The following is a 24567-nucleotide window of genomic DNA, read 5'->3' on the forward strand; positions in this document are numbered from 1 at the left end:
AATTTCGTCACAAAGAATGCAATAAGACTAAGAAAATACTGTGTGATCGCTATATGGGTATAATAAAATGAGAACCTGCAATTATTTGGGATCATATTTGAATTTTTATGGGACCGGGGACTGTTGTCTGCTACGATACATAGCCTTGGCCAGAGGCCTTGGCTACGATCAAGGATAATATAGATAGGCGAAGTATGTAATATGTTGTAGTCTTTCCTGCTAGGCTGAACCCCACCAAAGATTGTTTTTGCGTATAAATGTGGTAATGCCTATGTCTTACTCAGTGATAGGGTGTCTAATAAGCGGTAAGGGAACAACGCAGACACCCTGAGTTAGCGTGGCGGCTCGGGACAGGCGGTAGAGATAAAAGAGAAGGGGATACTGATAAGGCATCTTATCGCTCTAGGGGACGACGCGGCGCGCGGCGAACGCGCGCGGCGGCTCGGGATGAAAGGAAGGGAGAGAGGGAAGGAGTAGGTAGAGAGAGAGACGGGGGGCGCAGGTGTTGTTTTGACGGACTGACGCTAAAGAGGGGGAGGGGGAGCGGGGGAAGAAATGGCCTGTGGATCTTCCCTGTGAGTCGGGACAGCGATGACAGTCCAGCGAGAGCGCTTGAGCCTGGCGGAGTGTATACGAATTTCTCTGCGTGCAAACAAGAACTTTAAGTGCTAACGAGAAGTTGTAGTGCCACGTGACTCAGACCTCCAACCGTGATACCAGTCGAGGCGCCAGAGGACACAGGACACAGGCCAGGTGAGGGTGGAGCTACTGGGAGGCAGTTGCAAACAGTAAACACCTACCACTCACTGGATATTGCATCTCAAGGTGTCTAATCGTGCCTGGAAATGTGTATACCCGATAAACAACGATAGCTGCAGAACGATAAGGTGGCGGTCTATAGGTACCTACTTGGTCTGCATGTCAAATTGACTAATTTTCGTGTGAAATAACTCCCGACCAATGTCATACAGTTCACATATCGATTATCATGCAGCCTGAAACACATTTCGCACAAGCTGCTCTCGTAACCAGCTAAATATCGTATCAATGCCGTAAAAAAGCGCTGCTGAAGAGCAGCGCTATTTCTGATGCGTTATTTTTCACGAACAACGCAAAGTCTTACGTCACCAGAGGCGTCTTTGTCTCTTTATGATACGGAAACGCGTCCTTTTGGGTGGGGGTAACGTCAATCTGGCTTCGTTCTTTTAACGGGTTCCGTCTTTCGTCTTCGTCCTTTTATGATAACCAAATTCCGTCTAATCTCAGAAATGACGGAGCGTCCCTCCGTTCTTTTCTTTATAAGAATGGCCAATGGTCTAACCTAGGCTCCATGAGTAACGACACGCCACCCCGGGCTGAGCCCATTTAAACTCTCACAGGCCGTTACATAGGGAAAAGACGGCTAATCGGTGCCTGGTGTGAGAAATTATGAATCCTAGCTGAACTTAACTTGAATCGCTTCACCTACGTTTTGTCACATAAACGCAACCTGAAAAGGTGAAAAGGCACTAGATACCAGCAAACAGACCCCTAAACCGTGTAGCCTGCCTGCACCCGCCGCGGCGCTAAGCGGTGACGCCGTGTGTTTGCCGACAGGGTGCCGGCTGTGTGGCCCTCCCGCCGCCGCCGGCGACCGAGTGTGACAGCTACCGGCCGTGCGCGGGCGGCGGACGATGCGTGGCCGGTCGGTGCGTGGCCTGCATCGCCGACAGCGACTGTCCCCACTCGTTCAGCTGTTTGCAGCATCAGTGCCGGCCGGGGTACTCGGCCGGTCTGTGTCTGAGCAGCGCTCAGTGCGGCGGCGACCACCACTGCGTCAGCGGCCAGTGCCGGCCGCTGCTGGACGCCGGCGAACCGTGCCACTCGGGCGGCAGCTGCGGCTCGGGCAGCTGCGTGCGCGGCTACTGCGCCCAGTGCTCGCAGTACCGGCCGTGCGCCGGCGGCGAGCTCTGCCTGCACGGCCAGTGCAAGGCGCCGGCCGAGAACGGCGGCGAGTGCTGGGTCAGCCTGCACTGCAAGTCGCGCGTCTGCTGGCACGGCACGTGCGCCGAGTGCGCGCACAGCGAGGACTGCGGCAGCGGCAGCTATTGCCGCGCCGGCGTCTGCACCAGCAAGCTGGCCATCCAGAAGCCGTGCGACGAGCACAGCCAGTGCTGGTCGGGCCTGTGCGGACCGCGCGGCGTGTGCGCCGACTGTCTGAGCAACGACCAGTGCAGCGAGGACCAGTACTGCTACGAGCACAGCTGCCGCAGCCGGCAGCCGCACGGCATGGCGTGCCGCCGAGACCGCGACTGCCACACGGGCAAGTGCGGCGACAAGGGCCGCTGCGTGGTCTGCCTGACGCGCGCCGACTGCGCGGCCGGCGAGTACTGCTCGCCGTCCGGCTCCTGCGACCCGCTGCGCCAGCTGCACGAGAAGTGCGAGAACAACGACCACTGCCTGAGCAGGGCGTGCGGCAAGCTCGGCTACTGCGTCGAGTGCCGCACCAACCAGCAGTGCCGCAGCGGCGAGCGCTGCAGCTGGGGCGTCTGCCGGCCGCGCTACAAGTTCGGCGAGTCCTGCAGTCAAAACTCCGACTGCGACACAGATCTCTGCCGCGACAAGACGTGCGTCGAATGTGACCGGGACAGGGACTGCGGCGGCAACCGGTACTGCACCAACGCCGGCCGCTGTCAGGAGAAGCGCGCAGCCGGCGGCAAGTGCACGAGGGACAGCCAGTGCACCACCGGCCAGTGCGACACACGGACGGGCGACTGCGTCCAGTGCAAGGTCGACAGGCACTGCCGCGGACCGCCCAACAACGCAAACTTCTGCATCGAAAACACGTGTATGCAGGGAATCCCGAACGGTGTGTGCTGCGCTACCAACTCTGACTGCCAGTCCGGCAGATGTTCGAGGAGAATTCGCCAGCGGAACACGAACGAGTGCCTCGCCATGGGACGCAGGGGTGTCTGCAGATAGGAGGCCACTGCCGGCGCCGGATGAACTCGCAGCAATTTGTCAATATTTTACGAGCGAGTGAGCAGTCCTCAGACAAGCAGGCTGGACAGTGGCCATCCTTCATGGTAGGAGCAACTTCATAGTCACCACCAAGCATATCAAGCGGACGATAAATGGGACGGTTTGCGGCCATTGGCTGTTTCCGCAAAACGAAGTCTGACGCTATCAATTAGCTAAAACAAACATTAAAATTGAAATCCTCAACTTACGTGGATATTTTGTGCATTTTTGAAGTACGGCTCGTTGAAACATCGAGCGAAACAAATGTCACACTTTCCCGGTTGCCTGTCACTTGTACCGTGCCATGTTCTCGATGTAATTTTGTTACGGGCCTCGAGCCACTGTTAATTGTGTAAGGATACATATGACACATTGTGTTTGTTTGTCACCAATACAAGCACGTGCTAGCGAAGTCGGTAAGTCTGTCCACTGTTCAAAAGGAGCAGGCTGCCGGGTGTCGGAGGTCGCTAGTCGCTGGACCACCCGATACGCCGGCAGGTCCGGTCACCAGGGGTCACAGGTCATCAGTCGGCGGCCCGCCCGACCCACCTGCAGTGCACCACGATCGGTCCGTCCAGGTCCGGCGACCGGTGGCGCAGACAGATGCGGATGCGCCGGCGGAACTCCAGGATGGCGTTGGAGAAGGGGCACGAGTGACAGGGCCACTCGGTGTAGTGGAACTGCAGCACAGTCCGCTCCTGCCGACACAACTGCAGGTCAGACGGAGGACACGCGGCGCCCGCCCAGTCGTAATTACCCGGCCGATAGGCCGGCACGATATCGCCAGGGAAATTACGGCTATCGCCCGGCACGCCCGAGCGGCACAGCACCGCGCCAAGGAGCGTGTATCGCCGCACGGCACGTGAGCCTACACAACAGTCTGGGGCGCAGTAGTTCTACACGAACGGCACACCTGATGGCGATACCTACCTACTGCCATTCCCTGGGCCGTGCCTGTGCGCAGTGTGTCTTAATCACAGGCTCCAAACTATAAACTGACGCCTGCGCCTTTCACCAGTCCTCAGGAAACTCGGCCCACAGGCCGGTACCCACCTCGCCGTCCTTCTTGAGCTTGATGGTGCGGATGACAAAGTTGGCGAGCTGCTCTTCCTTGAGCAGTGTGACGCTGATGTCGCCGAATTCCTCCTCCCGGTCGACCAGCACTGGCCAGTACTGGACACACATCACCTGTCCAGACAGAGGTCAGAGTTATCACACCGGCCAGTACTGGACACACATCACCTGTCCGGACAGAGGTCAGAGTCATAACACCGGCCAGTACTGGACACACATCACCTGTAAGGACAGAGGTCAGAGTTATCACACCGGCCAGTACTGGACACACATCACCTGTCCGGACAGAGGTCAGAGTTATCACACTGGCCAGTACTGGACACACATCACCTGTCCGGACAGAGGTCAGAGTTATCACACCGGCCAGTACTGGACACACATCACCTGTCCAGACAGAGGTCAGAGTTATCACACCGGCCAGTACTGGACACACATCACCTGTCCGGACAGAGGTCAGAGTCATAACACCGGCCAGTACTGGACACACATCACCTGTAAGGACAGAGGTCAGAGTTATCACACCGGCCAGTACTGGACACACATCACCTGTCCGGACAGAGGTCAGAGTTATCACACCGGCCAGTACTGGACACACATCACCTGTCCGGACAGAGGTCAGAGTTATCACACCGGCCAGTACTGGACACACATCACCTGTACGGACACAGGTCAAGATTATCGTGGCCAGTACTGGACAGACATCACCTGTCCGAGCACATATCAATTATCAGAGTAACCACCGGCCAGTACTGGGCACACATCACCTGTCCGGACACAGGAGTTATCAGGTCACGCCACCGCAATCATGGCATTTTTTCATTTTCCTCAAGAAAACATTTTCACCCATCCCTTGACTACCTAGACCGTCTGTCCCCGGTCCCATCATACAGCTATGCAGGCGCAGCCACATGCGTGATGAGGCCCGACCCTTTCCCACGCGACAACTCGATCACGGCCGGCCGCTCAGCCTCAGACCCGTCCATACAGCACCAATGGATGAGGGTAATGGTGCCGGTACAGCGCACCGGCACAGGTGTAGGGACGGTCGTGGGTCAGTAGGTACAGATATATGGACACTGGACGGTCGCATGCCCAACCATAGGGCACCACCAGCACCCCATTGTACCAGTGTGGAACGAGCCTCATTACTGTCTGTTACATAACTAAGTCCACACGCAAGTCCCCAGTTCTACCATTAGCCATAAGCCAACATTCCACTGACCAAAGCCAGGATAAACGGGAGACATCCGATTCCAAAGCCGGACCAAATCCCCACAGTCAGGATTGGAAATGCGTCCCGGGCTGACTCCAGCAGAAAAGCGTCGTTCCACTGCCAGCATTAGAAAGTTCCTTGATGTCGCATTACCATCACTCCGGCGCTTCGTGGCCGGTCACCGTATGTCGCAGCCTACCCCTCACAGCGCTTATAATGAGCGCTGCCGTTCAGCATAAATACACTGGCGACCAAGGCGCGACACACTATAGAAAGTGACTACTGGCTTGCTGGCATCACACATGTTTGTAAACGCTTGACATCACTGTTATGGTACAGCAAAACAGCCAAGCTATTGCACGCGCTTTGCCGGAAGTTCACAAATCGATTCCGACGTTTAAACAACTGCTGGATTCAGTTGGTTATGATCGCACGGTATTTTTACGCTTGGTGGCATTATTGCAGCAAGTTCCCCTCCGCATTTTAGTTCATGCCCGTTCATACAAGAACTGTATAAAGATACCTGCCAATAGGCGTATTATAGCTGCTTATAACCCGCCTTGCGATACTATTCCAGCGGAAGTTATAACGTTGAATCATAAGACAGCGTGAAGACTGCCAAGAGGGATGGCGTCAGCCGACAGATACTCCGTATGGGATTCTCCAAAAACAGATTCATTCGAAAGAGCCATTTGAACACCGATCAGACCAACAGATAGATGAGTCTGCTGGGAGTCCGAGGGAGTCGTCTGACATATGACAAACGAGCAGAAAGTCACAGTTCACACGCCAAGATCAGAGAACCATAGGGTATCACCGTGCTCGCGTTCGCTAACGACTTCCTTCCGACTCGATTGATGTCGCCCTCTCGGCGGCAGAAGTGCCGAGTCGGCGCCAGAGACCGGCAGTCGGGCCTCCCCGCTCTGGCAGGTCACGCAGTACCAGCACCCGCAGAGCATCCGGCCACGGCGCCAGGCCGGCCAACTTTCGGCATACATCAGCGCCCCAAAGTTGGCCCGTAAGCCGTGCCGCGGCCCATAAGCTGGCCACTGCGCGGCGCCGGGAGTCGGGAGTCGGGCGGAGTCGGGTCGGGACGGACGACCCAGTGCAGTCCCAGAGAAGACTCAGTCCCGTCCAATCGCCAGTCCGGCGCCCATCGAGTGGCTTCCCAGTTCCATCTCAGAGCCGATGGCGCCCGAGCCAGCGCGGTCAGTCCGGCCGGCCGCCGCGCCGTCCATCCGTCCGTCGCCAGTGGACACGTGACTGACGCGGGGGAGCCTGGCCGTCTGTCGTCAGTCGACACGTGACGGGTGCGGGGGCGAACGGCACGTGATTGTGGCCTTAATCAGCCGCGCTGGCCATGAGACGGGGAGGGATGGGGGCGGGACGGACGCCAGGCCACTCGGCCAGCTGGCGGACACCGAGCATTTCTGCACGGAAATCCGCACTGCAGTGCCGCCAGGATTACGTGCTTCAGCCGTCTGAAATAAATCCTGAAATTTGGACCAATTAGGGGTCTCAGTTGACAAGTGTTGTCCTTTTCAGCCCGACATCCTCTGGTCGATGTTTCCTCATTAGTTGAACGTCGCATCTGTCGGATCGATGGGATCGATTTGTGGTGTAATCACAGCCCGATACTGCGGCGTTCACCAGCGATTGGCGTGACCGGGGACGGCCCAGCTGCGGCGCTGTTTGGGCACAACCAGCGCCGTGACCGAGACGTGTCTGCACTGTGGCAGTGACCAAAACGTGCCAGCTGCAGCGCTGTCTGGGCACAGCCAGCGCCGTGGCTGGGACATGCCAGCGCCGTAGCTGGCTACGCCCCAGCGCTGAGCACTGAGCAGTCGCTGTGTCTGTCCACGTACCAGCACGGTGGCCGGTACCTGGACACAGCTGGTGGTGAGCACCCCAGCCGAGCCGAGCAACCGGCACCAACAGCTACCACAATCTCAGTGAGATCGACCGCCAGAGTTACCTACAAGATCAATGACGCTTACCGTCTGTCCCCGATCAATGGCTCTCGGAGGGTTGCTGCTGGCGCTGCCTTCACCGTGAGTTGACGGAACCACTGCACCTGCCCTATACCGCCATTTACAACAGCGCCAAGGAGCAACGACCATAGTTTGACGACATTTCTCAGAATCAACACCTCACGGAATGTTCAGGTAAACCCCAGCTACAAACTCTGAAAGACTGTGCAGTTGACGCAGCGGACTGGTTATACGGTCCACATAACATTCAGGCAGCACAGCTGTGACGGCCAAAACACAGCCAAAATACGCCAATAAGTACACTCAAAGGATAGTCTGAACGACCAAAAGCCGAAAGAAGACCCGATATGAAACATTCGAGCACGCAATATCCTTTTAACGATGAGGTCACAGGCTACGCAACATTGCGTTTTCCTACGAACATCCTGGTAATAATCTGATAACAGGAAAACATTCATCCTCGGTATCGGTTCTGAACAAATACGAGTCACATCGGTATCGAAAAACAAGCAACATTTGTAATTTGTCGATGAGCACCAGCATTTGTCGGTAGGTAAGCAACTTAAGTTGAAATACAAACGCGCCTAAGATGTAAAATAAGTGTTGACGACTGACGAGAAGAATAATCAAATGCCCCTTCACCGGAAGGGGCATCATCCCTAGAACTACAGCGACCAGGCAGCGCTTGCGCCAAGACTCCAGCACTAAGCGGTGCTAATGGCAGTTATGCTACGTGTCTCTCGTCTATCAGACTTGCACCCGACAGTCGGGAAGGCACTGCGCCTAGACACGCCAGCGGCCAGTGGATTCCTCACCACAAGCGGTGCGGACGGCGTGCAGGGTGCGTGAAATTACGATGTTTTGGGGGTTTTCAAGTGTCTGGACTGCAGAGTGCAGAGGTAGTTGGCGCCCATAGTGCGAGAATCTAAACGTCAGCGACAAGACGGGGAGGAGAGACAAGAGAGTTGACGTGGACTCCGAAAAGCCAACAATACCCGTAGCGAGCACCAGATTACGTATTTACCTTGAGCAAGGTTAATGACTATTGTCAACTTACGGTTTAATTATGATCACATTCTCAAACGACCAATCAAACACAGGAGCCCGAAATAGAGCAATAAATAGAAAACAATTTTGAGAGCCCCAACTCACTGGAAGCTGGCAACGCAACCTTCTATTGAGACATGAAATCGTTCTTGGGTTTAGAGAACTTAAACATGAGCTTCAATTAATCAATATCTACGCCAAGATAACTACCAATATAGAGACCAGAATTCCAACATCCCCACAATACTATTTCCTCGCGTCCAAAACTGCCACACCACCTTTCGCGTTCCAGCTCCATAATGCACGCAGTCTGAGCAGCGTCCAACGGCATCCGGTCTCGATACAAAGAGTTGGCGGACTCCCAGAAGCTCCGAACTACAAGGCAGCGGCCGCGCCGCTCAGCGAATATCCGGTCCAGGCGAACGTAAAACAGAGCCGTGCCACATAAAACAGTCCCAACCACTGGAGTTGAAGCACAACATTGCTTTTCGCGTCAAACATCGCAAAATCCTACGACTCCACAGAATTCCTCGCCATTTATGGGAGTTGTGCATATAGCGACGCTTATTTACAAATGCAACTACATTTAGCCAGCGTTCTCCGCTCAATGGAAACCCAGTCCCGCTTAACTGGCCGAAATGTTACACTGCCTGTTTCCGGCGAACTGGAACGGGAATGCCTCCAGTGCTCCTTAAGTCGATTAGGATTATTCCACAGGGAAAGAGATAGGCCCAGCGGCCTGGCAACAACCAGCATTACACCAGTGGTGATCATCGCGCTGGTCAAGGAAGTTGTCGCTGACACCGCTGCTCGGCACACCCAGCATCTTCGGAGACACACGTTGTGCGCCTATTATTTGCCAATGCCATCAATAAAACAATCTTTTTGGCAGACCTTCCTCAGAAACTGCTTTAATAATCAGCAGAGTGGCGGATGGAATCAGTCAGTCACGGATCAGGAGCGGACAGCCCCGGCGCATTGGTCAGCACCTCAGCACCACCCTTCTTCCGCCGGACCGGTCCACTGTCAGCGACCAGGTCACCCCGGCGGACAGCCGCCGCGCCGGCCCCCCCAGGCCAAGTGGAGTGGAGCTAACTCAAAGGTCAGCCAACTTGTGCCAGGTAAACATGACTCTCGACGGCCGGTCGAGATTCTAGCTGAAATAGCATTCCTCCCAGGCAATGCCCGCAGCCGACACGGCTGTTTGCATGTAGCTGCAACCACAAATCACTGACAGGAAACGAAAGTGCCGCAGTTTTAGCACGCCTTGGTCGCAGATTCGCTTCTGTGCCTGTTACTCAAGTTAGTAAGGTCTTAACCCTATTAGTGGCAGGCTCCTGGCTACCCCATATTAGTGGCAGGGGGGGGGGGCTGTTTACGACCCCCCCCTTGATATCTCGAGATCTAACCGGCCGATTTTCAAAATTCAAACGGCATTCGATTTGGCTCAACGAGATCTACATTTCTAAAAAAAAATTAAAAAATGTCAATAGGGGGGTAGAGGGGGGTAAAAACGGGCAAATTGCAGATACATTTTAGACTGTTTATCACGGCCAGGTTTCTGAACCAATCTTAACGCAACTTTTGCCGATCGATAGAGAATGAACCAGGAATTCACATGGATCCTAAAAATATGCATTTTCAAAAATCATAGGCGGATACAGATCATTGAGATTGGGGGTACACAAAAAATATAGTAAATAAGGTTTTTGTTGGTACTGTTTCTAAAAAGGGTGGCAATGGTCTTGTTATGTTACAATTTTCTTATGAGAGAACGACTAAAATTGTATTGGTCATGCATAGGCGGTGTCAGGGCACCTATGTTGGGAGGTAAAAAATAACCCCCCTTTTTGGACGCCTGGATCCGCCTATTATAGCAAAAACGTGTCAAAAGAGGATGCACAATAACTTTGTATATGTTATCACATGATACCTTTCATTCACTGTTCGTAAAACTGGTGCAGCATCGTGATTCGTGATCTTCGCCCAAATGACTCGCTTCACGAATAGGACCCCCCAATTCCCAGTGCTCTGGAGCCGCCCCTGGTAAAGTTATGAACTTGAAATTTTCAGGGAATGTGCCAAATTTAGTTTTAGGAAAAGTCAGAAAATTTCAGCATCGTAGCTTCAGCGGTTTCGGAGATATTCCCCAAAAACCTGAGGGGTGGACAAAAACAACCCCCCCCCCCCTGCCACTAATAGGGTTAAGGAAATAAACAATTAGCGGAAAGAGGCGTTCGTACAATTGCGACTTTTAACAAATCAATAAATAAATGTTGTAAGTTCGCGCGACGTTTTTTTACGCATATCCACATGCTATTAGGCCGCAACGAACTGCGTCTGGAGCTGACACACACATAATAGAAGGTTCAAACAGATAAGTGAGCGCTTCGAAATAACATGAGCTACAGCAGGCTAAATAACATCAGCTACAGCAGGCTAAATCATGTAATAGCGTAATAACATTTTCAGCGTAACTGCATTTGCTTTAACGTGTCTACCATACCTCCACGGGTAGGTATTGGGTTCAGCACAGGTGACATTAAATGCCAGACGAATTATGCCAGAACGAACACAAATTACCGAACACCGAGCGGCCGTGGGCGTCGGTGAACAGCAGCGGGTCTGTCCCACGCCATTCCGCCATAGCCACAGCACACACGCCAGCCGGGCACGCGATCCGCAAAGCGGCTGGCGGTTCGGCACAGCGCTGGGCGCCGTCAAACAGCCGTTTCCGTCCAATGTCGGCGGCTGACACGTCACGGAGCCGAGTGGCGTGACGTCAGCGGCGCGCGCGTGCCGCCGCCCAAACACGGCCCGTGACGCAGTCCTGGACACCACGGCGGTCACCGGCGACCCACGGTCATGTGACGGGGTGGAGGGAGGAGTTCACGGTCTGTGACGCAGCCCTGGACACAACGGTGGTCACCGGTGCCCCATGGTCAATGGTCATGTGATGGGGAGGGGCTCTGGCCCCACTGACCGCCGCGCCACATTCCACCCGGAGATAAAAGGCCGCGTCCAGCGAGATGACGGACGCGGCTCGGGAGCAGACCCAAACAAGGCCGCCTCGCCGGCGCACCAACCGCAGCGAGCCAGCGCGGCGGCCGCCTGGTAACCAAACGCTAACAATGACTTCAAAGCGGAGCACTAACAAGATGATGCACTCTGACGGCACTGACGCACTCACCTTAATGAAGTCGAACGTTTTGGTGAGCATGACGATGCAGGGCGACCGCTCCTTCCACATCATCCGCCAAAAGTCGTTGAGGGTGCGCTCGTTGGGGCCCTGCGTCACAATGTAGGCGTTCGGCTTGAGGAGACTCTGCGATAACAGATGGAGAGGGGGAAGTCAGTGGGAGGTCCAGTCCATCTGTGTAGACCAATATTTCACTGGCCTCAGGTAGGTACAGTTCATTCACAAAAAAATGACAAGGAGTGGGTTACAGAGCACTCATTCATACCACATGAACGCAAATGATAATGCTCATTGCACATGGCTTTTCACGATACTATGCAACAGAACATGGGAGAATGACCAGCTGCCGCATTTACATTGACAAACAATAGCTCGGCCAAGATCGTGTGAAAATTCGTGTAAGTTGGAAACAGCATCCGTGTAAGCTACATGTCATAGAGCATACCTATCAAAGAAGTCCTTTAATCTCTCTTTTCCTAAATAAAGCGAACTACGAAACCGCCTTCTCCATCCGGCGCCGGCCCAGACTTCCATTTATTCAGAGTGAGCCATAAAGGCGGCCGCACACTGGGCCATTCGGCGGGCGAGATTCCGCAAAAGCGGAATGTCGCGGGCGACATTCCTACAGCGGCTTTCCGCTTGTTTTCAGCAGTTTACGGGACCATTCGGCGGTGCGATTTTCTACTTAGTATTTTCAGGAACTTTATGTGAAATACTTTATGATAAATTAAACGAATGCAAACTAAATACATTTAAGCAAATACAATATTTGCTTGTTTAATGCGATTATGCTATATTTCTGTACAATAAAGTTTTGAATATCTATTAATTTGACATAATTTCTGGAGGAAGTTGCAAAAAAAATAAAGCTCGTGATTAATGTAAACAACCGTGTTTGTCGACAAATGCAAGAAATCTAAAGACAATTGTGGAGAGGCACATAGCAACCTGCTATTAGAATAACCAATGAAGTGTATAAAACAATCTAATATGGGGAAAGAAGTGCCGCTACGATACTTTATCAAGTAAGTCTATTTCTCGGCTGCTCCATCAATAGTTGGTGAGTTTCAAGTTCCACAATTTCGGGTGTCCGCGGCGTCGCCGCGGAAAAAGCTGAACCGGTCCAGCTTCTTCCGCAACTCCGCGGCTGTCCGCGCGCATGCGCACTCTACCCGCGGACAGCTGGCTGGCAGCGGTCGGCTGGTAATTTTGTCGTTTCGGCAGCTGATTCGGCGTCCACGAAAGCGTAATGTCGCTACGGAATTGCGTTTTTGCGGAATGTCGCCCGCCGAATGGCCTAGTGTGCGGCCGCCTCTGGGCCATTCGGCGGGCGAGATTCCGCAAAAGCGGAATGTCGCGGGCGACATTCCTAAAGCGGCTCTCCGCTTGTTTTCAGCAATTTACAGGACCATTCGGCGGTGCAATTTTCTACTTAGTATTTTCAGGAACTTTATGTGAAACATTTTATGATAATATAAACGAATGCAAACTAAATACATTTAAGCAAATACAATATTTGCTTATTTAATGCGATTATGCTATATTTCTGTACAATAAAGTTTTGAATATCTATTAATTTGACATAATTTCTGGAGGAAGTTGCAAAAAAATAAAGCTCGTGATTAATGTAAACAACCTTGTTTGTCGACAAATGCAAGAAACCTAAAGACAATTGTGGAGAGGCACATAGTAACCCATTATTGGAATATTTAATATAGGGAAAGAAGTGCCACTACGTTTTTTTATCAAGTGAAGTCTATTTCTCGGCTGCTCCATCAATAGTTGGTGAGTTTCAAGTTCCACAATTTCGGGTGTCCGCGGCGTCGCCGCGGAAAAAGCTGAACCGGTCCAGCTTTTTCCGCAACTCCGCGGCTGTTCGCGCGCATGCGCACTCTACCCGCGGACAGCTAGCTGGCAGCGGTCGGCTGATAATTTTGTCGTTTCGGCAGCTGATTCGGCGTCCACGAAAGCGTAATGTCGCCACGGAATTGCGTTTTTGCGGAATGTCGCCCGCCGAATGGCCTAGTGTGCGGCCGCCTTGAGAGTGAGCGTGGGTGTAGCATAATTGCGGCCGCAGGCGGACTATTTTAGCAGAGTAAAGGCGGCCGCACACTGGGCCATTCGGCGGGCGAGATTCCGCAAAAGCGGAATGTCGCGGGCGACATTCCTACAGCGACTTTCCGCTTGTTTTCAGCAGTTTACAGGACCATTCGGCGGTGCGATTTTCTACTTAGTATTTTCAGGAACTTTATGTGAAACATTTTATGATAAATATAAACGAATGCAAACTAAATACATTTAAGCAAATACAATATTTGCTTATTTAATGCGATTATGCTATATTTCTGTACAATAAAGATTTGAATATCTATTAATTTGACATAATTTCTGGAGGAAGTCGCAAAAAAATAAAGCTCGTGATTAATGTAAACAACGGTGTTTGTCGACAAATGCAAGAAACCTAAAGACAATTGTGGAGAGGCACATAGTAACCCATTATTGGAATAACCAATGAAGTGTATAAAAACCATTTAATATGGGGAAAGAAGTGCCGCTACGATTTTTTATCAAGTGAAGTCTGTTTCTCGGCTGCTCCATCAATAGTTGGTGAGTTTCAAGTTCCACAATTTCGGGTGTCCGCGGCGTCGCCGCGGAAAAAGCTGAACCGGTCCAGCTTTTTCCGCAACTCCGCGGCTGTTCGCGCGCATGCGCACTCTACCCGCGGACAGCTAGCTGGCAGCGGTCGGCTGATAATTTTGTCGTTTCGGCAGCTGATTCGGCGTCCACGAAAGCGTAATGTCGCCACGGAATTGCGTTTTTGCGGAATGTCGCCCGCCGAATGGCCTAGTGTGCGGCCGCCTTAAGGCGCTACCAATCCACAGGCGCCGATCAATGGTCGACTAGTATCGGCGTTTCGGCAGGACAGCGCGCGGCGGTAACGGCGTGCCTGATACCGGATCGGCGAAACGGCCCGGTACTCAGACCCCACCCACTACCACCTAACGGTGATGGTAGGCCGCGGCCCGACCGACCGCGCTCCGGTCACGAAATGAACATGCTGTACAAAAACAGTGCCAGTTCCGCGGCTTTTCTTTCGTGAAAATCATGAGTGGAACGAGACATCGCTGTCGCATGTGGGCCCCCATTGTTACGCAAATGTGTCAGATTGCATAATAAAAAAACGCTCTCTATGCAGAGCCAGCAAATGCTTTATCTTTTTGCTGCCGGAATTCGGCTGAAATGTCCAGCCATTCATTCTTCCGAGGATCATATAACGGAACACAGTGCCACTATGAGGCCTCTGCAGCTCTGTGGCGTGGGTGATCAGCGGTGCCTGTCCTGTCCGTCTCCACCGGTCCCCGTGATCGGATCTCACGCTCGGCAGTCGGACGGCCCGCCGAGGGATGCCCGGCCGGCGCCGCGGGGCTGCCGCTCGGCCCGCCAGAGTCGGGCGGACGTGTGCCAGCAAACGGAGCGGAACGGAGCCCAAAAGGCGACCATCAGCATACACTTCCCTTGGGCATCTAGGTCAGCCGCCCAGCCGAGCCAAATGCCCTCAGCTACATGAAAATGGCGTAGATGAACATATACACCGAACGTGTTTGTTCACGCCGCTTTTACATGATGTCACGAGCTGCTCAGCTATTCACGCTGCCTACAAAGACGACATTCACTGAGCCTTCACTCCATCACAGGCGGCTGTAGTGGTGCCATCCGCGGTCTTAGGGACGGTACACATTCAGTACCGGGTCGGAGGCGCTCGTACGAACGGCTCCGTCCCGCCATGCAATCAACTCGGCCCCACCATTGCAGTCCGCTCGATCACTCTGTCCCATCCTACGGCTGGTTCCGACCTCTTGACCCGAGGCATGTGTGTATGTGTGTTATGTGCGTGTGTGTGTTACTGGCATGGCCAATACAGGCCATCCAATAGTATAATCAATCAATTGTCACACATTTCCATTCAGGGTAGCTGAAAAAGTCGGCCACGACCCATGGTCACCGCTACACATCAAACAGCCACGCTACACACATCAGGCATCACACCAGTGATGCCGTTAACTCACGTCCACGTATGACGCGTTGATGTAGTCGGACTCTGCCTCGTCCACGGGATCGGGATCCGCGGGCAGCATGTCCAACACCACCCGGTTGTAGTCGTCTGAGGGGCGCAACAACACGGCGTCAGGCTCGGGAAGGAACGCTTGATGGCAGGACTAAATACTTAGAACTAACGCCTGAATGGAGGGAATACATCAATGAGCTGGGCATGCCATCAGTAGGACGGTAATTCTACCCAGAAATCCATCCATTAATGACGCACGAGCTAATCCGTGCAAAAACGGTAACGTGGGTCACCACGAAACTCGTTCATGCAAGATAAAAAATGGCAAACATATGCATCGATACAACAGGAATAGTCCGTATGAGCCGCCGTGACTGACTATTTCGCCACACCTGTCGGAGTCGCCGTGTCCCTGACCCAGTGGTGCGCGCCCGGGGACCGGCTGGGACCGACTGCCCTCGGCGGCAGCGGGTCCCCGCGGTACCCGCCGACCCCACCGCCCGCGCTACTCACAGGGGACGATCTTGTGGTTCTGGTTCTTGGGCTCATTGCACGGTTTGGTGCCGTGGCGGCACGGGTGCGCCTCGATCCGGCCGGCGTGCTGCGAAACAGGAACGGTATCGTTAGCCACATACCCTTCGCGTCTTGGGGCCTTAGGGCGCCGACTACAAAGGTCATTTTGCGCCCATGTCAGTCACATACCAAGCACAGTGATACAGTAGGCACACCACACAACACGGTGCTGACACGAGCACAAATGTTGTGTGCCAAACGACACGACACGAGGGCCGACACACGTCAATCACATACACTCTGCCATCAACACACGTTTTTGAGCTTGTTTTATGGACACAAGACGTACCGGTTTCCATCAATCATAAATTATTACTATCATTAATCATAGTTATGTCGGGCAATTTACAAGTAGCCCTCATCATGTGTGTCGACTGCAATGTCTGGGAACAGGAGCGATCAGCTACTTTGGAAGCGCAGCACTTCTCAGCGCATTGCACTTCCAATATTGGGTCCAGGGATATCGCACGGGATACATGCAGCATCAGCTCCATATCATACTTATCTCTAAGCACACGAGCAAGGCAAAGTGCCTTTGGCTATGATAGTCTATCTCATGCAATCTGTCTGAGATGCTGGATATTCTGATGGCAGTGATAAAGCTCGAAGTCCCAGCCAGAAGAAGCGGCTGATCATGTAAATGGACATGAAAGCTCTCCGCTCAGACTGAGACATTTAGAAGCATCCTAGGATTCCTTGTTGGTCTTGTATGAACTGTCCAACTAAGTCCCCAACTTCGTGCAGCGTTTTACTGATTTGTTACATTGATGAGGGAGCTTCAACAAACCATTTTCAATTTAGCATGTCATCACTAATGTTATCATCTAGCTCAATGCCTACTAATGGATTCCATCGAAGGTTCGAATAAGGCTGAATTTGCCGTTGATGTACATAATGTAAGATCGGGTCGGGACATTACCGGCTGGGGAGAGTCCGACCGGCCACAGAAATGTGTTTGTCACGGCCCGTCCGATCCCCACACAGTAACCTATCACGCAACACTACCACAGACGCTGGCAATCGGCCGGCGTGCTTGCATAATCTAGCAGCCAAGATAGAGTGCTCACTTGGGAGGCACACGAAAGTCACCCACGTCGGCACGCTAAATGTTCTCTGGAAAGATAATTACCTGAAGCATTTTAAAACGGCGATAAAAGTGGCCACGCGCCATGCGCATGGCGTCCGAAACAAACAACGCAGACAAAATGTGAGCCATTTAAAGTAAAAATGGAACCTTATTCTATATCACCCTGAGGAAGTCTTCAAAATATAAAAGAGACGTTCGATCGAGCTGATTAAAAACAGTAGGCACCGGGCATTATGGTAGCGCGCGCAGCTGACATTTACTTCATGGGAACTAGAATCATATGACGGCAGTTACTCCCAAGTCAGCGAGCTCCTTGTCTGAGCTCAGACAAGCATTGAACTGGATAGATATCTGACGGACACTCGGGCCCTGCACAGACAATGACCGACAACCGTCTCACCAGAGACTCGCGACTGCCGGCGGCAGGTTATCTCGACTATCCCGGCGCGAGCGACTCAGCCACAGCGACATCCGCCGGGCACCGGTCTCCAGCTCCGAGCCACAGCTCCACCCAGCCGAGCTGTCGGCCGCTCACTTAGTGACAAAGACAGAGCACCTTCTCCGCCCCCTGACAGCCGGTCCGTCCCAGCGGCCGGGCGCGGGCGGCTGTAGAAACAACACCGCACCGCCGCCGGGGGCCGGCGTCAGCGGGCGCGGTGACGCACCGGAGCGGTCCCCGCGGACCGGGAGCGGGCGTCCGTCGGCCGGCGACGCGCCCGATAGCCACTATCGCAGGCAATGAGCGGCGCACCGTGGGCCCGTGGCGGCGCACCGCACGACGCCAGCCGTTCCGCGGCGGGGTCCCCCGGGACCAGGTGGCAACAGTTCCAAATCGGATCGACACGTGCAGACAGCGAGAGGGAGAGAGAGAGAGAGAGAGAGAGAGAGAGAGAGAGAGAGAGAGAGAGAGAGAGAGAGAGAGAGAGAGAGAGAGAGAGAGAGAGAGAGAGAGAGGGAGAGAGACGCGGTACCGATCGAACTAGGTAACAGACAGGGACAGACACAACGACCATTGGAACACATTCAACATACTCCACTGTGACACCAGGAAGGAGAAATAAGACTGGTCTGGCTAGGTGTGTCGGTGGTAGATACGTTTACCACCCAGTTGGGTACAACGCGGCTTGACAGCTCTGTGACAGCACACGGGTTAACGACAATATGGGATACAAATCGCTCCCGTCTTCTCTTGCTTCAGTGATAAGACACAGGAGGCTATATTTGGGCGGTATCGGAACCAATCGCTCAGCCGAATGTACTCGGCGGGAAAGGTTACAGTTCAGCCAGTCCATTTCAGCAAGGGTTGGCTTCAGACCAGCATTCCACGAGGAAAGTTTAAATGCATATCCTTGTGGTTCCGCATGATGTATGACTTGAGAAATAATTTTCGAAATGTAAGGGAAATGCTGAGAAGTGTTATAAATCGTGAGCAATTTCAGCTGGAAGATGAAACGTAGTGGCAATAAATAAGTTCACAATGCATGTGAATGGCAAAGTTCCATGCAAATTGCATCACTGACACATCTGATTTACAAGCGGGAGCCAAAGTTTAATAACTCGCTAGGCTTCATTCCCAATGGAAGATAGAACTCGAAGCGCTGCTGTCTGAGCGTGAAATGTGGGCCGTGTGTCCGGCCGCGAGCGAGGGCTGAGGGAGGACCGCCATCCGTCTCTGACCGGGGGAAGATAGCGGCCACCCGGGATCGCGGCGACAAAGCAGCCGATACACAAACCCCATTCATTTCCCACAGAGCCGGGCACGACGGCAGATCGATAGAAACAACCAGCTATAAGCGCTTCCCGTCTAAAGAAAATGAGGACAATGAACAACGTTCAAAGCACTAGCGGATCAAGACAGGCGGTCTTGGACGCTGCAGGGAGGGGCATAACCCCTAAAAAAAAGTTTCTCCAATTTCCAAAAGCTCCCCGGATTTCGATACCGTACGCACTGTTGAGCAGTTTAAAACAAACTTTTCCTTATCAAAGTTGTTTTGCTTTCTTTTTATTATAAAAAGAACGCAGAATTGTCGATTTCGGGCACCGTGGGGTGGGGGGGGGGGGCATTTGCCCTAAATCCCCCTGGATCCAGCAGTGGTTCAAAGATAGGCTACCCCTCCCCCCGCCCAGCTCGCATGAACGTTCACAATGCGATCAGCCTGTAAAGCACTACCATCAGTGATGATAATATTGTAAATGTAAGTGCACTTCTTTGCAGCTTTACGCATGAAACTCAACGGCAGATTGCAAAAAGACAACTTCAGCGAACATAAATTTCCGGCCTCGCCGACTGCAATCAACCAGCATAATTAAAACGGCTGCCATTACCATCAAAGGCGATAGCTCTCAGCATTGTGGTTTAACTCGCTAATTTCTATAGGGGAAAGTGGGGTAAGACGGGCAGGGTAGGAAAGACGGGCACCGGCCCTCTAGCCTAAACCCGTGGCGCCACCTATGACAGCTTGCGTCGACTAACTCGCCCGACGCTCTTTTCTTGGCCGGCGAAGGCACGGGTACGTATTGTCCGTCGTATTTGAAATATTATGGAAAAACTAAAAACGTATGTTGCACTCTAAGAGTAAAAATATTATATCGTAACGTTTTCTGACTCTATTGCTGGATTGTTTTTGATGAAACTGTTATGCCAGCTTTGTTATCAGATCTGATGTTACTGTGTATGTTCGCGAATTAATCCGTCAATATGGCGCCCGAAGGCTGCGTGTTTTTGTTGTCGGCGACGAAATGGGGTAAGACGGGCAAAATATAAAAAATTGCCCGTCTTACCCCAGTCACTATTTTGATCAAGAAATTGTTTTGTAGTGCATTTGGCCAAATTGCTGGCTGTTTTAGCCAGGTCTAAAATCTCGAGCATCAACCAGAGCGTGCCTTGAGAGAGCATGAAGGCCGATGTCAACGTCGAGGTCAAATTAGGTCACCGTAATTAGCCTTCTTTGATGCGTCGCTCTCATGGCTGATAGCCACCCCCCTCTCCAGCCCCCCCAAGCGATACCCCTGACCACACCCCACCCTCCCCTACCCTCAACCCCTCTTAATTGGCACGCCGCCACAAAATTGCTGAGAACATGAACTTCAGAATCGGAACAGTTTGTGAACTTTTGGTAATCTACAGTTCAAAGTTCAATTGACATTGCTTCAGTTCAGTTCAGTTCACTGCCTCCGATTCGCTTTGAAAGTTCAGTTCAGTTCAATCTGTTCCCGCAAGAGCCAAAGTTCAGTTCAATTCATTTCGTAGTTCACATAGTTCAGTTCAGTTCACCGAAAAGTTCGTAGAAAATAGAGGGCCACTCATGTCCTTCGGGGGTCGGAAACCGGAGTCGAATTCGGAGTCGGCCGGAGTCGGAGTCGATTTTTTCTCAAGCCGGAGTCGGAGTCAGAGTCGTTGGGAGTCGGAGTCGATTTTTTCTCAAGCTGGAGTCGGAGTTATAGATGCGATATACCTACTTGTTTTCGTGAGACATGAGGGATCAAATTTAAATACAAAATACAATAAGGCGAGCGGACAAATGTCCTAGCTCACCTGCAGGGAGTACAGGGACGATTGTCCTTGTGTCCCTCTCTCGGCTACCTGGTACCTACCTTGGGACGTCGCTGACGGGGGTCGGTGTTGTCCTTAACCCTCGCCCATGTAGGGGGGGGGGGTTGGTGCAACCCCCCCCCAGAGGTTTTTCGGAAATAGTGCAAAAACGGCGGCGCGCAGCGCCGCCAAATTTTGGGTACCTTATGGGGCAAACCTTGCGCACCTTTTGGTAAAAAAAAATTGACCAGGTCATGTCAGGTCACGGAGTTATGACGTCACAAAGGGAACAGCCTCCGGCCGGATTTTCACAAACTGAGTGCCAACACCCGAGGTTTCCTGCCGGTGGTACGGACATCGGTTGATGGATCGTGATGAAACTTCCCATGCATGTTGGGGCAAGTATTGGCCATCGTGTGGTGCAAGAAACTTGACCGGGTCAGGTCAGGTCACGGAGCTATGACGTCACAAGAGGAACAGCGTCCGGTGCTATTTCTGGCAAGTGCCGGTAGCTCTATATTGCTAATTCTGGTCACCTCAATGGGAATATGCAGCAATATTAGCTTCTATAGGGAGCAAATGGACCTCCCAAATCCAAAAATACAATCAGATTTCAAAAATTTAAATTTTGATTTTTCGAATTTCTGCCGCCGACTGTGACATTGCCGACTTCCGGTGCTCCCAACGCGCCATTTTTAGAGCTAGGATAACGAAATACATACCAAACGATAGAGAATTGATCAAGGAACACGATAGTGAAGGTTTCAAGTCAACATCTCTCACCGTTTTGCCGCAATCGCCGCGGAAAATTGAAAAAGTTCGATTTTCGGAAAATTTGACCTTTGACCGGTCAAAAGTAGGTCAAATGTTGACCTAGGACCAAAAAATATACCACCAATCGCGAGATCTCGGCGAGAGCAATCCGTTGGTCTTTTCCGCTAAGCTCTACGACGCTCCGTTTTCAAACGCCAAGGGGGGGGGGTCGCACCAACCCCCCCCCCTGCATGGGCGAAGGTGGCAGATCGGCGTTTACGGGCGAGGGTTAAGCTTTCCTTTTTTACTAGAGCTACATAGACTCATAGAGCTACATAGACTCATACATAGAGCTCTGACAGCCCGAGCCGAGTTTCCCGCTCCTTGTCGATAATTGACTTTGCCACTTAACCTTCCCTTCCCGCTCTCCCCTGGCTTTCTTCCCACCCTAGGCTGTCCCTCTCGTCTGCTACCTGTCACTTACCTTGCCGGAGTGTTCCTATCATTCGTTTCCTAAAATACCTGCTCTCCTTTCCTCAGATACTTACCATGCCTCGATCGTACACGAGAAAAACGTCAAGAGGTCAGTGGACGAGGGCGGCGATGTATGCCGCGTTGGAGGACGTCCAACAAGGGAAGTCAACTCTAAAGGCTTCTAAGGACCACGGTGTCCCTCGAAGCTCCCTGCAGCGCCGACTGTCGGGACAGTGTCCACTGAAGGCGCCACTGGGGCCACGTAAGCCGGTCTTCACCCCACAGCAAGAGCGCCAACTGAAAAATCATATCATCGAGATGGAAAGGATGTTCTTTGGATTGACACAGACGGATGCTCGCCGACTCGCGTTTCAGTACGCGGAAAAGAACAGGCTGAACCACAGGTTCAAGAACGGCATCGCCGGAAAAGACTGGCTAATAGGCTTTTTGAAACGCAACAAGGACTTGTCGCTGAGAACCCCCGAGGCGACCTCAGCGGCACGCGCGAAGGGGTTCAACAAGGAAGTGGTGTCGAAGTTTTTTGACATCCTGGTGGAGGCCGGCAAGAGCGTGAAGGGGCCACACGTCGTCTACAATGTAGATGAAACAGGAATCACGACAGTGCAAAGCAAGCCAAGCAGAGTGCTGGCGCAGAAGGGAAGGAAGCAAGTCGGAAGCTTGACGTCAGCAGAACGTGGGGAGCTGACGACAGCGGTCGTTTGTATGTCGGCAGTCGGCAACTTTGTTCCGCCGATGATGATCTTGCCGAGGGCCAGAGTGAACAAGAACCTTGAGGAAGGCGCACCACCCGGGACCGTATTCGAATACCATCCATCGGGCTGGATGCAGACCGACATCTTCACCCGCTGGTTCCAGCACTTCATCCGCCACGCAAAGCCCAGCGCGGAAGAACCAGCACTGCTCATACTGGATGGACATATGACGCACACCAGAAATCTGGATGTGATCGAGATGGCCAGGGCCAACCATGTCACCATCGTGGTCATCCCACCTCACACGAGCCACCGCCTTCAGCCGCTGGATGTGGGCTTCATGAAGCCTCTGAACACCTTCTACGTCCAAGCCATCGAAAAGTTCTTGAGGCAGAACCCGGGCCGAGTGGTCACGCTGTACCAAATCGCCCGACTGTTCGGCGAGGCCTACCTGAAGGCAGCAACCCCGGCAACGGCGATCAACGCATTCAAAAAATGCGGCATCTTCCCCATCGACATGGACGTATTCGCTGAAGAAGACTTCAGCCCGTCTGACGTGACGCATCCGGTGCGTCCGTCAACACTCGCCGCAGAAGAGGAGGCATCGAGTCTTTTGGACGAGCCGACAGCCGGGCCATCCGGTCTCCAGGCCAGCGAGACGACAGCCGGGCCATCCGGTCTCCAGGCCAGCGAGCCGACAGCCGGGCCATCCGGTCTCCAGGCCAGCGAGCCGACAGCCGGGCCATCCGGTCTCCAGGCCAGCGAGCCGACAGCCGGGCCATCCGGTCTCCAGGCCAGCGAGCCGACAGCCGGGCCATCCGGTCTCCAGGCCAGCGAGCCGACAGCCGGGCCATCCGGTCTCCAGGCCAGCGAGACGACAGCCGGGCCATCCGGTCTCCAGGCCAGCGAGACGACAGCCGGGCCATCCGGTCTCCAGGCCAGCGAGCCGACAGCCGGGCCATCCGGTCTCCAGGCCAGCGAGACGACAGCCGGGCCATCCGGTCTCCAGCCCAGCGAGACGACAGCCGGGCCATCCGGTCTCCAGGCCAGCGAGACGACAGCCGGCACTACCTCGGAGATCCGCCCGTGCGATATACTGCCACTACCTCGGGCAAATCTGCCGGCAACCTCTGCTGGTGCCAGAAGACGGACCACCCCGGTAGCTGGGCCAGCTATATTAACCAGTTCGCCTGTCAAAAGGGCCCTGGAGAACAGCCTGACGAAACGGAAGCCCACACAAAGCAAGAAGAAGAGGACCAAAGCTTGCCGAAAGGGGAGCGGAAAGGAGCGAGGAGCCTGCGCTGCTGAAGCCGTTGTTCCCTGTTTGTACTGTGGCGAGTCCTTTGGTGACTCAGTAGCGGGCGAGGGGTGGGCATGCTGCACTTGTTGCAAAAAGTGGGCCCATGATGAATGCGCTGGACTGGATGACAACGATGCCAACTACGTGTGTGAGTTCTGTGCTCCGTAAAACATCAGTGTGGACTGTGATTCACTGGCACTGCGCACAGCTCGGCGGAATGGCGCGCACGCGCGCGCGTTCATTGTGTGAAACCGACACCTTTGTCAACGTTTAGCTTAAATAAGTGTTCATGTTTTGGTTGGTGTGTTCAAGTTTTGCATCCGTTTGCCCGACTGTTGGGTTTTGAAATATAGGCAGCTGCTGCTTTGTACTTGGTGTTTAGATAGGTGGAGGCGATTCTCCTATGGCTACTTAATTTCAATTTTCTGCAATAACTAGTAGACGGACACGTAGCGCCGCTGAACGCCATCACTGTGCACTGTGCAGCCGAAGCGGACACTTGACCCTCCCCCTTCCACGCCAGCGCGCTATCCCGACCCAGGCTA

General features: G+C 53.2%; 2 protein-coding genes across 19 annotated transcripts in view; one reads left to right on the top strand and one right to left on the bottom strand.

Annotated features, from left to right (window-relative positions):
- LOC122378664 (receptor-type tyrosine-protein phosphatase S-like) overlaps window positions 1–24567 on the bottom strand; it is an 89436-nt gene that overhangs the window by 20869 nt on the left and 44000 nt on the right. For all 18 annotated transcript variants that reach the window (XM_043359974.1, XM_043359969.1, XM_043359975.1 and 15 more), the window contains 5 exons: window positions 16104–16191; window positions 15592–15686; window positions 11516–11650; window positions 4054–4188; window positions 3550–3698 (listed from right to left, as the gene is read on the bottom strand). In XM_043359974.1, coding sequence (XP_043215909.1) covers window positions 3550–3698; window positions 4054–4188; window positions 11516–11650; window positions 15592–15686; window positions 16104–16191 — 602 coding nt within the window. The remainder of the gene's footprint in view (window positions 1–3549; window positions 3699–4053; window positions 4189–11515; window positions 11651–15591; window positions 15687–16103; window positions 16192–24567) is intronic.
- On the top strand, window positions 594–3407 carry LOC122378668 (cyclic nucleotide phosphodiesterase inhibitor-like). Its single transcript, XM_043359990.1, has 2 exons — window positions 594–753; window positions 1597–3407. The coding sequence occupies exon 2, from the start codon at window positions 2269–2271 to the stop codon at window positions 2959–2961; it is 693 nt and encodes a 230-aa protein (XP_043215925.1). The 5' UTR covers window positions 594–753; window positions 1597–2268; the 3' UTR covers window positions 2962–3407.

This window comes from Amphibalanus amphitrite, unplaced genomic scaffold, assembly GCF_019059575.1.
Source record: "Amphibalanus amphitrite isolate SeventyFive unplaced genomic scaffold, NRLGWU_Aamphi_draft 000063F_arrow, whole genome shotgun sequence".
Lineage (NCBI taxonomy): Eukaryota > Metazoa > Arthropoda > Thecostraca > Balanomorpha > Balanidae > Amphibalanus > Amphibalanus amphitrite.